The 13551-nt window shown below is 36.9% G+C and overlaps 1 protein-coding gene across 1 annotated transcript; it reads left to right on the forward strand.

The window, feature by feature from the left end:
• The first annotated feature begins 3785 nt into the window (after positions 1-3785).
• Positions 3786-13420, forward strand: mier3a (mesoderm induction early response 1, family member 3 a). The gene is made up of 13 exons (XM_058412253.1): positions 3786-3831; positions 4737-4761; positions 5105-5250; positions 5325-5459; positions 6093-6213; positions 7931-8004; positions 8397-8466; positions 8665-8807; positions 9015-9096; positions 9180-9274; positions 9490-9617; positions 9717-9862; positions 10768-13420. The coding sequence occupies exons 1-13, from the start codon at positions 3823-3825 to the stop codon at positions 11163-11165; spliced, it is 1572 nt and encodes a 523-aa protein (XP_058268236.1). The 5' UTR covers positions 3786-3822; the 3' UTR covers positions 11166-13420.
• The last annotated feature ends 131 nt before the right edge of the window (positions 13421-13551 follow it).

Raw genomic sequence — 13551 nt, forward strand, 5'->3', positions numbered from 1 at the left:
GATTGTAGGTTAGCCTTACACAACCTATCTAACACCTACAGCAGCTCATGTGTCAGCTGGCCACTGGACTATCTAGAAATGAACTGGTATGAATGTATGATTTGAATCTGGAAAACTTTACTACAAATGAACAGTCTTTAATAATAAACAAATGCCTTCTTAATGATGAATTTGTTTTTAGCATATTGATGAAGAGCCTATGAGACATATGAAAGATCTGGTAATAATACTATTTATGACTTAAGCAGGCTTAACGAAGATTAATTACATCATTAAAAATCAGTGGCATTAAACGTATTGTGTTCACCAATCACATCTATACACATATCTAAATTTAACCTTTAGTAACTACTAGCATTCCACGGACCTTCATGTGCGTTTGAGCAGGAAGTCCTGCAGCAAGATGATTGTCAGAGTTATTTTTAAAACATCATGCTGATAATCTTGTTTGATTTGAAAGCAATGTTCACATAGCAGATTGTCCCATGTTACATAAAAAGTTTCAGTTAAACTACATTGTGTAAATAAAAGACAACGTATCCTGTTTAAGTCATGATATTAATGAAAAGAATGCATTAACAAAATGTTAAGTTTCAAATGGCTATTCATGTACACTTTGTAGAACAAACTGGTTTATTTAAAGCTCAGTATGCAAATTGATTTAGATAGATAGATAGATAGATAGATAGATAGATAGATAGATAGATAGATAGATAGATAGATAGATAGATAGATAGATAGATAGATAGATAGAACTTTATTGTCATTGTAAAGTACAGGTACATAGCAACAAAATGCAGATTTGCATCTACCAAAAGTGCAAATAGAAGAAATTGTGCAAATGAACAAGTGCAGATAAATATGTAAATATGTGTATCAATGAATAAGGCTATGTCAGTATGTGCATTGAGAAGTATGTGCAAGTTGTATTTACAGCAGATAAAGTGTTGAGTGTAATTATATATTGTGCAAAAAATGTGTGCATTATGTACATTGTATGTACAACAGTAACAGATAATATACAGTGTATATACAGATAGTATAATATAGATAGATAAACTAGGTGTAATCTATGAAATTAAAAATATGTACATTATAATTATATTATACAGAGAAAATGTAAGGATGTACAGGGTGAAGCAGAACTGCAAGGTCGTGAAGTGTAGTGAGCCATGAGTGTCCTAGCGGTGTAGTGTAGAGTTCAGAAGATGGTTGTGGTTATGGTTGTGGGGAAAAATTTTCCCTGAACGGTTGAACAGTTTGTGACTAGGGTGGGAGGAGTCCTTGATGATTTTGTGTGCTCTGCCCAGATATCTACTGTGCTAAAGGGACTGGCAGGTAGTTGGGTGCCGATGATGCGTTGGGCGGTTTTCACCACCCTTTGCAGTAATTTCTTTTCATAAACCTTGGAGCTGCCATACTCTCAATAATGCAGCGGTAAAAGTTGGGCAGGATCTTGGGGTATAGGTGAACTTTTTTTTAGACTTCTCAGGAAGTAAAGACACCAGTGTTGAGGTGTTCTGATGCCAAGACAGATCCTCAGAGATGTGGACACCCAGGAACTTAAAGCTGGAGACACGCTCTACTTCAGACCCCCTGATGTAGATAGGGCAGTGTCTACTGCTGTTAGATTTGCCTTGTGGGACGCCGGTGTTCAGGATGAGGGTTGAGGATATGTGATTATCTAACCTTACAGACTAAGGTCAATTTGTTAGGAAGTCCATAATCCAACTGCATATGGATGTGCAGATACCCAGGTCACTGAGCTTAGCGAACAGTTTACTGGGGATGACTGTATTAAACCATGTGAGATAGTATGTATTGCTATTGTCCAGGTGGGTGAGAGCTAGATGAATAGCAGTGGAAATGGCATCCTCTGTTAACCTATTTGGGCGGTAAGCAAAATGGTGTGGGTCCAGTGTAGGTGGGAGACACAATGAGGTGACTCATATGGTGAACCAGCTTCTCAAAGCACTTCATATGGGGTGTTTATATATATATATATATATATATATATATATATATATATATATATATATATATATATATATATATATATATATATATATATAATTAATGTATCATGTAGTTAAAGGGATTAGCAGTTTATATAAATATATGGGTGATGAGTCAATTTGCATATTGAGCTTTGAACGAACCAATTTGTTCTACAAAGTGTAGCTGCATTGTCAGTGTATTTAACTTTTACCACTTTAGGGTTCTGCCTAGTCAGTCAGTCTCACTATTCCTGCCAATTTTATAATAAACTGTACAGTAATAAACAGTAAAATCTTCCAATAAATCTTCAATTTGCTTCTAGTCAACGTTCCAAGCATATAAAGTATTAATTATTTAATATTCCTACTTAATGGATGCATTTAAAGAAATTTGGATAAATCTTGAAATTAATCTTGAAAATAATTTGGATAAATCAAGTATTTATTAAAATAGTATTACACTAATGTATAGTCACACACCAAAGAGTCTTCTGGACAGAGGATATGAGGCAGGTAGTTTAACACGTATTAACTTTCATAAAATCCTCATTCACAACTCCATCTCACTGTAAATTCGGGTGAAATAAGAATTACCTCTTCTGAGGGATGTTTTTTTTTTTTTTAAATTGTGCTGTTTGACAGACATAATATGATGTTCAATAATGGGAACTGCGACAAGAGCTAGTAGGGGCCCACTGTGCCAGGAGTCATGCTGCCCCGCTGCCCCGTGTGCAATCTCTTTGAACATTTTCAGTGAAGCAAAACACAAGACAGTTACTGACAGAGCTGTCAGAATTATTTAAATAAAACCTGCAGCCACCAAGATCTCATTTTATAGCATAATCTGAGTTCTAAAAGATCATCACCAATTTCTGAAAGCAAGATTCGGAGAGGAAACGTGGTTGTCCATCACATCCATATATCAAAAATGTGTGTGCACCACAGTGACCTTGATTCCTACATAAAAACTAAGGAAAAAGCTTTTGTCATCATTTTCAAATGCATTTTTTCTGCCAATTTTCAGAACTCTCGTGTGCTTTTTAAGATGAACATTAATTGTGATGAGATTTGGCATCCCTGATTAAAACCTGGCAACCCTGATGAAATGATCCATCACTGGGGTGTGTAACAAATTTGGAAGAAAGAGCTATCTACCCCTTCTACATGAATATGCTCACAATTGGCAAGGGAAAGAGTATACACACTCCCACCCACAATTTTTGCTCTCTTTGACTTCTGGCATTGGATGGTTTTAATATTGATGGGATTTGAACTCATGATCTCTGGATAATAGGGTGAACACATTTCTGTAGAATCACACAGGAGCTCATCAATCTCTGGGTTATTGGACAACTCCTCACATCACATCATGCTGATTATTTTCCTACAGCACGCTCTGTTGTGTTTTATTATTTACTTGATTTTATAGGAAGCAGCTTTTTGCTTGTTGGTGAATGTTTTATTGTTTACGTGTGAGATTGCGTGTGATTTGGCTGTTTAATGTCAGTGTCTCAGGGCATCACAGAGTTTTCAAGTTGTCAGAGTTTTCCTTTGACTAAAGACAAATTGAAAACTAATTAACTCTCGGTGATTAAACTTTACCACATAAGTAACTGGTACTTAAGTTATTCAGCTCTGGTGACTCCCGGCTGTACAGGTAAATTAAAGGTATGATTGTAATGGACCCTAAAGCCGTGAACCGCCGTGCGTTTAAAAGCTTTCAACCAATCAGCAGCGAGCACGAGAATATGCTCATTCTATTGGTGCGCTGCGTCAATCCGGGCTCCAGCGTAAAAAGCCCGTTTAGTATCCGAAAGGTACCAATATGGCGGAGGTAAGATTGAAAAAAGATGGGCTAGGCTACGTTGGTTTAACGTTAATTTCTCGACTCAGTGACCGGTATATCGGACATTTCTTATATCATTATTACAATGAACGTCGTATGTTTATGAAATGCTGCTTTTGTTTGGAAAATAACGGGTTTTGACGCTTTAAATACGACTGGACGCTGATCAGTGACTTAGGCCGGGCGTCGGTGTTCGGCGTCAGCTTTGCTAGCTAGCTAAAGGCAGCCATTTAGCGGCTAGCTAGCTAGCTAACCCAGCTATACGATAGTGATGCTTCTTCGTCTGTTAAATGGTTAGCCGTTTTCGCCACTTCATCATTTATTTTATTCTGTTCTGTTATGTGTTTGCGCGGTAAAACGCTATTATTGGAACAGTTAAATTATTTTCTGTAAATCTATTGCCTGTAGAGCTTTTTTGAAAATTGTTTTATTGAATAATACTGTAGTGTTTTTTTTTTTTTTTTTACCGAGCGCTAGCCTATTAGCTGGATTGCCTCAGCAAAGTGACGACATCAGATGGCAAAATCGTTCATCTTAATTATGTAATAGCAAGTCGATAGTAGATGGGTTTCGGTATGTATAACACGGTTTCGGAGCTCGACACCGCGTATTGAATATTTACAAAGTGTAGAAATAACTCTACAAAGAACTTGGAAGCGAGTTTTTAAGCGAACAGTCATGAAATGTAACTTGGGTTATAAATGCCCGCCATCCACTCATAACACATTTCCGACTGAGTTCGGTTCACTTCTTACCTGAGGGGATCGTCTGCGTTTGAAATAAATATCAGATGTATAAAAAGTCAGCAAGCGCTATTTTAACTTGTGTTTAAGGATGTATTTGTCACAAATTATATGGTATGATCTAACAGTTTCCCTATTTTGGTCTTCCAGGCTTCCTTGGGAAGTACAAGCCCAGGTAAACTTTGTTTTACAATTGTCATCTAAATTTTTTGCTATCCTTAAACTTTGATTTATTTTGCCCAAAATTTACATCCAGTCATTTTTGTCAAATAATCAGGCCTACAGCTGTGATACATTAGTACGTGTTGGTTTTTGAGCAAACTAATTTAAAGTTGAAAATCCTGTCTATTATATGAAAAGGAAATATCCCAGGATTTATCTCTGTGACATTAGTTTGTTGAAAGGTTTTTGTTATATTATTGCAATGAGCATCCTCTGTGTTGGACATTATAAAGACAGCTAAATGTGAAATAAGTTTTATTTTCTTAGTATCTAAGCTGTCGTCTTGTTTTTGGCAGTTGGCTCTTTGTCATCGGAAGATCACGATTTCGACCCAACAGCAGATATGTTGGTCCACGATTATGACGACGAGCACACTTTAGAGGAAGAGGAGATGCGAGAAGGGGAGTCAAATGGGAGTTCGGAGATAGCAGATCTGGAGAAGGTAGAGCTGATTTGTTTATTTTCAGCATTACCGTGTATGATGTGAGCCCAATTAAACAAAAGTTTATTTAACAGGAGGGGAACATGCCATTGGAAGAGCTGCTTGCCTTGTATAGGTACGAACCATCAGTCAGCACAGTCGGAGGGTCGAGTGCAGACAGCTCTTCAGTCGAACTGACGGACGAGTTACCAGACATGACGTTAGACAAGGTACGTTAAGTTATTTTTTTGAACCTCTGAAACTTGCTAATCTTGGTTTTTAGTTTGTTTTTACTACTTAAATGGCCCGAATTATGTCAAGTGATTGTGTCAAGTTTTTTATTTGTTTAAATTTTTTTGCCATTTAATAGAGTTGCATATTATATTGTCTCATTTATTAATTCTAATTAAAGTTAGAGTAATGTGTGAAAGTTTATGTAAGCCAAATCAAAAGTGCAATAATGTATTGTAAATTAATTGGAAGCTGATTTATCGAGGTGTGCATTAGTTAATCTTTTTATATGCATATTTGTATGCACACTTGAGCATAAATTGGTCTTCTGAAATTACAGGAAAATTTCAGAAATTGAAATTGTTAATGTTTTAGTTCAGTAAACTTACAGATAAATTGGTGTTTATCCAGCTTGATAAATGAGACACATGGTTAATCATTATCACGATGTTGGCCTATGCTTTGTAGCAAACTACAGTTGTGGAGGTGTCTTCTGTAAGCGTATTTTAATCAATCAAATTGATGTACCTTGTAACATGTCACAGCTTCACCAGTTTAATATATTGCACCACATATGAGGTCCATATTGTATTGCCCTAGCTGTAAATGCAATTTCTGTATTCCTTGATCAGGAGGAAATTGCTAAAGATCTGCTCTCTGGAGATGATGAAGAAACCCAGTCTTCTGCTGATGACCTCACGCCGTCAGTGACTTCGCATGAAACCACGGATTTCTTTCCCAGAACTCTTCGCTGTAAGTCTTTGCTAATATTATTAAACTAATTTCTGTGCAAGTTTCCTCATCTATTCCGCAACACCTGACTCAGTAGACAATTATACCAAGGTACAGGTAGGTAAACATGTGCTGTACATCATTCGTTGTCTTTGAGTGAAAACTGCATCTGTGTATTAAATCCCATACTTGTTTTTGATCCTTAACTGGTTCCCATATAGTTTTTTGCTTAGTTAAAAAAAAAAACTTTAATGTAATGGTCTACACGTGGAAAAATCTGTATCTTCTGGCTTTAGATTAGTAATTACTTCCAAAATTAAGACGGGGGGATGATTTTTTTTAATGTGTGATGCAGCTGACAAAGGTGTAAAGTTTGAGGGACTTAACCAAGTTAGTCCATATGTTTAGCATCTCCCTGCTGCTGCATGCCAAATTTTAGATGTTTCCTGGACAGGGAAGTCTCGGCTCTGATGTGTCTAGTAGTTATCAACTGTACAAAAGGTACACAGGTGTGTATGTGAATAGTACTGTTGTGTCTAGACCCATAAGCATAACCCTGGCTTAATGGATAATGTAAATCTTCTTTCTTTTTTTTTTTTGTTGCAAAGTACACATTTTCAGTGTGTAACAAATTGTGGTAATGTGTTTTTGTGAGGCAGATCATGGAAGGGGGTGTGTGCTTGGTTTTTTTTTTTTTTTTTTTGTGTGTGTGTGAAAGTTAAATATGGTGAGGGCTTCATTGGATGCATTTTGTGCCAGCAAGATTTTTTAGCCAATACGAAAATGGGCTACTTCTGAGTTGACGAGGCAGACTGAGATGTCGGGCCCTGGTCTATATAACATTTCCTGTTTTCAGCCAAATTATGCAAACTTTAAAATCTAGCCCAACATTTATGGTTTTACATTGGGTTTAGTGCAGCTAACCTGTATGTGCAACATGATCAGTCATAATCCGATTTTCTTATATGGTTGTCATTGTGAATAATTCTATTTTTATATTTGTCTGTATTAAAAATTTAAGATATTTTAGAAGTCACCATGCCTAGTTAAGGCTGTAATTTGAAAATTAAATGGAGCTGATATCTGTGACTGTATAAGAAAATATTTTCACTCAAGTACAATCTTAATTTCCAATTAATGATGCAGTGTGATGAATCCCCTTTTTCATTTTTGAGTAATTTCTTAACTGCTATGTGTATGGTGTGGTTATTAAAGATTGTGGTCATTCTTTCAGGCTTTACTGTTTCATGTTGATTTTGATGCCAAAACTGACCGACAAGGAATAATGAAAATGTAAGGACTGACCACCCAGTTGTTGTTGTTTATGATTGAAGCTGCGTATTGAAAGTACTATTCCTATATTGTTGCCAGCCATGAAAGTATGATGTAAAGCTGTATTTGACCTCATCACTGGAAAAGTTGAAGTAAACTCTGTTTAATTGTGGATGGGATTTGAAGTCATGCATTTAGAGTCCATGTTTACGTTACCAGCTGACAAGGAAAGACGTGTTTCTGTTGTTTATGAAAATGGCAGGTGCAATGACTCCATTATTCACAGTTTTAAAAGTATTTAAAAAAAAGCAGTAGGTGTAAATATTAAAAAATGAAGATAAGAACAAATTGTTACCGTATTATCTAAATTTGAAAGCGTCAAAATCAATGCAGTTTTCTTTAAAGCAGCTTACAAATATAACCTAGTATTTCTAGTAACCTAGTAATTTTTTTTCTACTTCTGCAGCCAACGCTATTTATGATGGAGATAAAGAGTCTGAAGGTGAGGAGGACGGTCTGAATGCAGAGGATTCTCGAAAGGTGAGCCCTGGATTTTAAAGAAACTGTAATGTAATTAGTGAATAAAAATCCTAGTTGAAAACCAGTGGCAATTGTTGCCATTATTTTCAATGCAAAGCTAATTCACACTTATCAAAGCTATGAGCTTTCACTAAAGAACCATTCTTTTCTTTACATAGAACAAAAAAAAATAGGCACAACGCATTTTTGGCCACTACTATAAAATGTTTTACTGCTGTGACAGGCATGTGGAACAGATAGGATAGTGCTGCAAGTGTCGGTGCAACCAGATTTTTAAAACTTTGTATGTTGGCTATTACTGTGATATTAAGAAAGTGTTTGGTCAGAATGACTTGATTGTAAGAAGTATGTCTGTTGTATGCAGTGTGTTTATAATAATCTCATTTCAACAGGAAATAATGGTTGGATCTCAGTATCAAGCTGAAATTCCTTCCCTTACCCGTTATAGTGAACATGAAAAGGGTAAGTATTCATGAATATTTGTGATTGGTTTGACTTAAATGAAGTTGTCATGAAGTTGTGCTACAAAATGTAGAACAGTACCTAGGACAAGAGCTTTAAAAATACCAGCTACCCTTATTAATCAATGTAACACTTAATACAGCTCAGACAATATTGGATTTTCCTGATGCGATTAACATGATTGCTTGAAATCTCCAGTTTATGAGAATGAAGATCAGTTACTGTGGCAGCCAGACGTACTAGCAGAGTCTAAAGTGAAAGAATTTTTGCATGAAGCCACCTTTTCCTGTTCTGATGGTGCTATGAGGGATCGAAAAGGTCTCGTTAAAGACAACGAACAGGTAAGATTTACAGAGTGTTGTCCTTTAGAGTTTGGATATCCTTTTAATTTTTTGGTATTTGTTGATTCCTTGGATGAACCTTTTTGAGCTTCTCAGATGAAAGAATTAGGATATTTTACAGCATTGAAAGGGGTGTGGTGGTTGTTTTTTTTTTGGTTTTTTAAACTGGTGAACTAAAATCATTCTGATGTCATTTATTTCCTGCAGGCTTTGTACGAGCTTGTCAAATGCAACTACAATGTCCATGAAGCGCTTGAAAGTTATCGCAGCAAAGAAAAGTCATCAAAGGGTATGGATGCTTGTGTACTGTTGAATATCACTGGGTGTGTTTGGTACAGGGGCAGAATGGAACTAACGCGCGTGTCCTTTCAGGTGATATGCTCCCATGGACTGAAGAAGAATGCAGGAATTTTGAACACGCGCTTCTTTTGTATGAGAAGAATTTCCATCTTATTCAGAAACACAAAGTAAGACAAAGACCTTTACTACTGGGTTTTGGATGATGGGCTTCATTTAAAAAACTGGATACTAACACCTATTGATTATTTGGTAATCCATAAATAAAGATGAGTTCTGGTAGCTAAAAGTAATTAAGCTGTGATTAGTAATCAGTATTTCAGGACAGTTTAAGTCACTAACACTGGAACTGCTCCTCACTGCTCTTTAATCGTTTTTCCTCAAGGTGCACACAAGAACTGTTGCAGAATGTGTTGCATTTTACTACATGTGGAAAAAGTCTGAACGCTTTGACTTCTTTGTCCAACAAAACCGGTTTGGAAAAAAGAAGTTCAGCAGCTACCCTGGTGTAACGTAAGTTTATTTTCTACCTTCATTCTGATGTGAAAAAGATCTATCATGTGTTTGTAAAAGCTGACTTATGCTGATGCTTTTTTTCTTCTGACTCTGCAGGGACCTAATGGACCGACTGGTGGATGAAGCTGAGGGTCTGGTGGATAGCTCAGGCTCTGTCTGCTCTAGCAGTAGCGGAAGGATAGAGACTTCAGCTGACCAGCAGCTCAATATCCTCAATTCCATCACTGCCAGTGACCTCTCTGGTGAGTTCATGCCTTTTTCATTGAAACCCACTGCCTTATCACAAACCAGACTTTCCACACCGCTGTTAATTGTATACCTTGTTTACACCTGGACACGTCTGCTATAAAACTCAGTTCAGACATCAGTATAAATAATGCCAAACATAATTGTCAATGTTGAGATTCATCCTATTTAGGAACCAAATTGTTTTAATGCTGCTTGGCATTTAATTGTTGAAAAGCAACACCAAGCTTTCCTTTCACAGTGAAATGAAGTGGTTAATACATCAAATTAATGAATTCATAATGTGTCCAATTCATCTTTTCATTAGTTTTGGTCACATTCTGTAATTTGTGCTCCTGTCTGATATAAACAGATTCACTTATGATTTAATATTTCAAAAGAACATGCATCTTGCAGCTTAGTCTTTACGTGTCTGACATTTTATCAGTCATAGTGTGGATGTGAGACATGTTACTGTTGGGTTTATGGCATTGTATTAAAAGTACTGCACCATATTTTATTTTGTCAAACAAAGGTTAACTGAAAGCAAGTCTGAACTACATCTACTTAAATTGTATGGACATGTTCTTTAGACAAGAGGATATATAAGACTAAACACATCTGAAAAATCAAAATGGTAATTCTGAATTAGTGTAACTCATGTAAACATGATGATTTACCCTTTAATTTGGTTAAAGGTTAAATAAAAGTTTGGTCCCATAGATGCATGTCTTTTTTTTTTTTTTTTTTTTTTTTTTTTTTTAACATAATTTAACATGATTGTTTTGAGTGTCTGGTAGTAAGTCAAGGTGGGTATTAAGACACAATTATTCGATGAGTGTATCAAGTTAACCTCCCATGAGTGAATTATTGTTGCGTATATAGAGATGGGGACTTGACCTAGATCATGTATTTCCTACAGCGCTAACCAGCAGTGTGGCGTCAGTGTGCAACCCCAGTGATGTGGGCTGCCTGGACTCGTATAGTTTCTCACCACTTGATGGCCTCCACCGCGCTTCCCTGAGCCACAGTGAGCCACTCAGCTTTTCTGGCAATGGTGATGGAGACTGCCTCAACCTCCTGGATGCTGGTTTCTACCATTCTGAGCTGGGGCAGCTGAATGTGTGTGGTGAGGATTGCGAGAGGCCCCCTGCTAAGAGGCTCAAGATGGGCTTGCCCGAGCCCTTCCTCAACGAGCGCAGCATGGCCGTGGACTTCACCAGCACCAAAATGGCTGTCTCAGTTACTGACTTCAGTGACTCGGGCAGCTACATGGCAAGCCACACGCTACATCAGCACACAGCACTGCAGTCAGAGTGAAAACAAAATGCCTCGCTCCACTTCACATTCGGACCATGTACATAGCTGGTCACTGGAAATTCTATTCCTTTTTTTTTTCGTTTTCTTTCTTTCTTTTTTTATTATGTATATGAGTGTATATATGTACAGAATCCTTTTTTACTATGACATCAGTGATGTCTTATTGTACAGACCTTTAATCTTGAGTTCTCAAGAGTTAACAGCCATTTATTTTCAGTCCGTAATATTTTGGAAAGTGTCACGCTTGTCCTGTCCGAATACTGTGGACACCGAACCTGTGAAGTCAAAACTTTTCACGTCGGTAGTTCCCACGAGAAAATGCAGAAATCCCCCCCCCCTTTCTAGCTATTCTAGCATCTTAATATCCGAGAGGTGCCGAGCAGTACCCAAGCCTTGCGTCATTTAGCAGTTTTGTGCTTACTCCAAATTGTTTCAAAATGGTTTCATTTGGAGCAAAAGACTTTTTGTAAGTGGAGCCACTGTGCCTCTTAAAGGAGCACTTCTGCGCTGCAGTTACCAGTGAATGTTCATTGATATGCATTCAGGTGGCCCTGCGATTAAGGCTTCAGACACTCCATTTTGAGAAATATACATTACATTTCCTTTAAATGATCCTTTTTATATCTGGTCACACAAGCTTTATTGCAGCTGTAACTAATATTTGTAAATTTCTATTGATCAGTAATTATCATTTGTCGCACCGTATTTGAGTACTTGCAGATCTTTTCAGACAGAAGGAAAACTCTGCTCAACAGTTCAGGATACGGTTTCTTTTAAACATTTTTCTGTTTATATGCTTCATTTTGCATTCTTGTTTGTAGTGGTTGATCACTTTGGGGGGGTATTTATTTTGCTCTGAAAACCATTGGACTGCACATTGGTCACAAACTTTAGCTGTACTCGTTTGAATTTGTGAAATTTGCTGGAACATGTCCTTTTTCTGTGTTTTGGTGTGTGTTCTGTTGCCATGAGTGACTGCGTATTTGAAGTAGAATTGTTTGCATGGGAATCTTTAGCAGTAGTTGCTGGCGTTATTTTCATTTTTTTTTTTTTGTTTCATTTGTTTTTGTCTGGATTAGCTCATCCCTGTACTCAATTATGTATATATTTATATTAAGTACATTATGTGGCCCCGTGTTCTCCTGGTCACTGCCAGGATAATTTTATTTTTTTTCTTTCCCTAAAGACATGGAAGGCCGTACTGCTATACTAGATATCTAAATGATCCACAGAGCGATTACACTAAATTGATCTATGCATTTATTACAGTAATTTCAACCTGCACATGGTTAAAAATTATTTGAACAAACTGAGATTGTCTTTAAATATTATCTTTCAAGCCACATATCGATAGACCTTCTACCCTCATTCAGTGAGCTTGTTTAAAGCTCTGCCCTTCACGTCCCATGCTCACACGATTAAGTGTGTTTACCTCAATCTGGGTTTTCTTTGTTCCTGTACTCTTGCGTACTCACATGGCAATAATTTGTAAATATGTACAGATGCGGACGTAAAAACCTTCCCACATTCTCTTCCTTTGCAAACAGACTTAAACTTGAAAATTCTGTGCTTTTGAGTCTGTAACTTGAGTATTCCACAGAAATGCCTTTACTTGCTTTACCGTTTAGCCGATTATATATAAATATATCTATATATTTTTTTTTTCTGTCGGGTTTGCTTTACAAGAGATTTGCTTAAGAAGTTATTTATTTATTTATTCACTTACACTGCAAGTGGGTGTAGTGTGTTTGAGGATCAGTACATGGTATGGGTGAAGCTCGCCGACCTCAGCGATTCAGCGCAGTGGTCCGTGTACAAGCGCAGCCGATAGACTTGTGCGCTCTCTCTTCACAAGGATTAGTGAAGTAGTTGAATGTACAGTATTACTACGTCTTAGGGGTTTACTGAACTCATCTGAAAAAGGAGAGAATGTTTTGCTGGTTAAGGCACAACCCTGGTTTGCAGTTTTGCCTTAACGTACATTACTCATTCAGAAACCTTGCATGTTCAATCTACCTGGAAAAAACACTTGCAGAAACAATGGCGCCTCAGAGTGGTGGATGTTTCCTAGACTAAAGTCTGTGCTGAGGATTTTTAAGAAAAGAAAGAAGTATGGTCTGTAACATTCATTTCCTGTACTTGAGGCCAGAATTCTCCATTTTGTTTGTTTTTCTTTAGATACTTGAAGGATGTGCATTGATGCCATTATTTAATACACTTAAAAAAAAACTTTAAAAAAAACAAAAAAAAAACAATAAAGTCCTGTAGGTTGTGCAATTAATTTCTCCCTCCAAGGATAAAACAGAGCTTTAGGAAATTGTGTTGAAGTAACTTATTCCTGTCCAAAGTTTGTATGAAAGTACTAGCTTAAAAATTGTTGTAAATG

This window comes from Hemibagrus wyckioides, linkage group LG16 (assembly GCF_019097595.1).
Source record: "Hemibagrus wyckioides isolate EC202008001 linkage group LG16, SWU_Hwy_1.0, whole genome shotgun sequence".
NCBI classification, from domain to species: Eukaryota; Metazoa; Chordata; class Actinopteri; order Siluriformes; family Bagridae; genus Hemibagrus; species Hemibagrus wyckioides.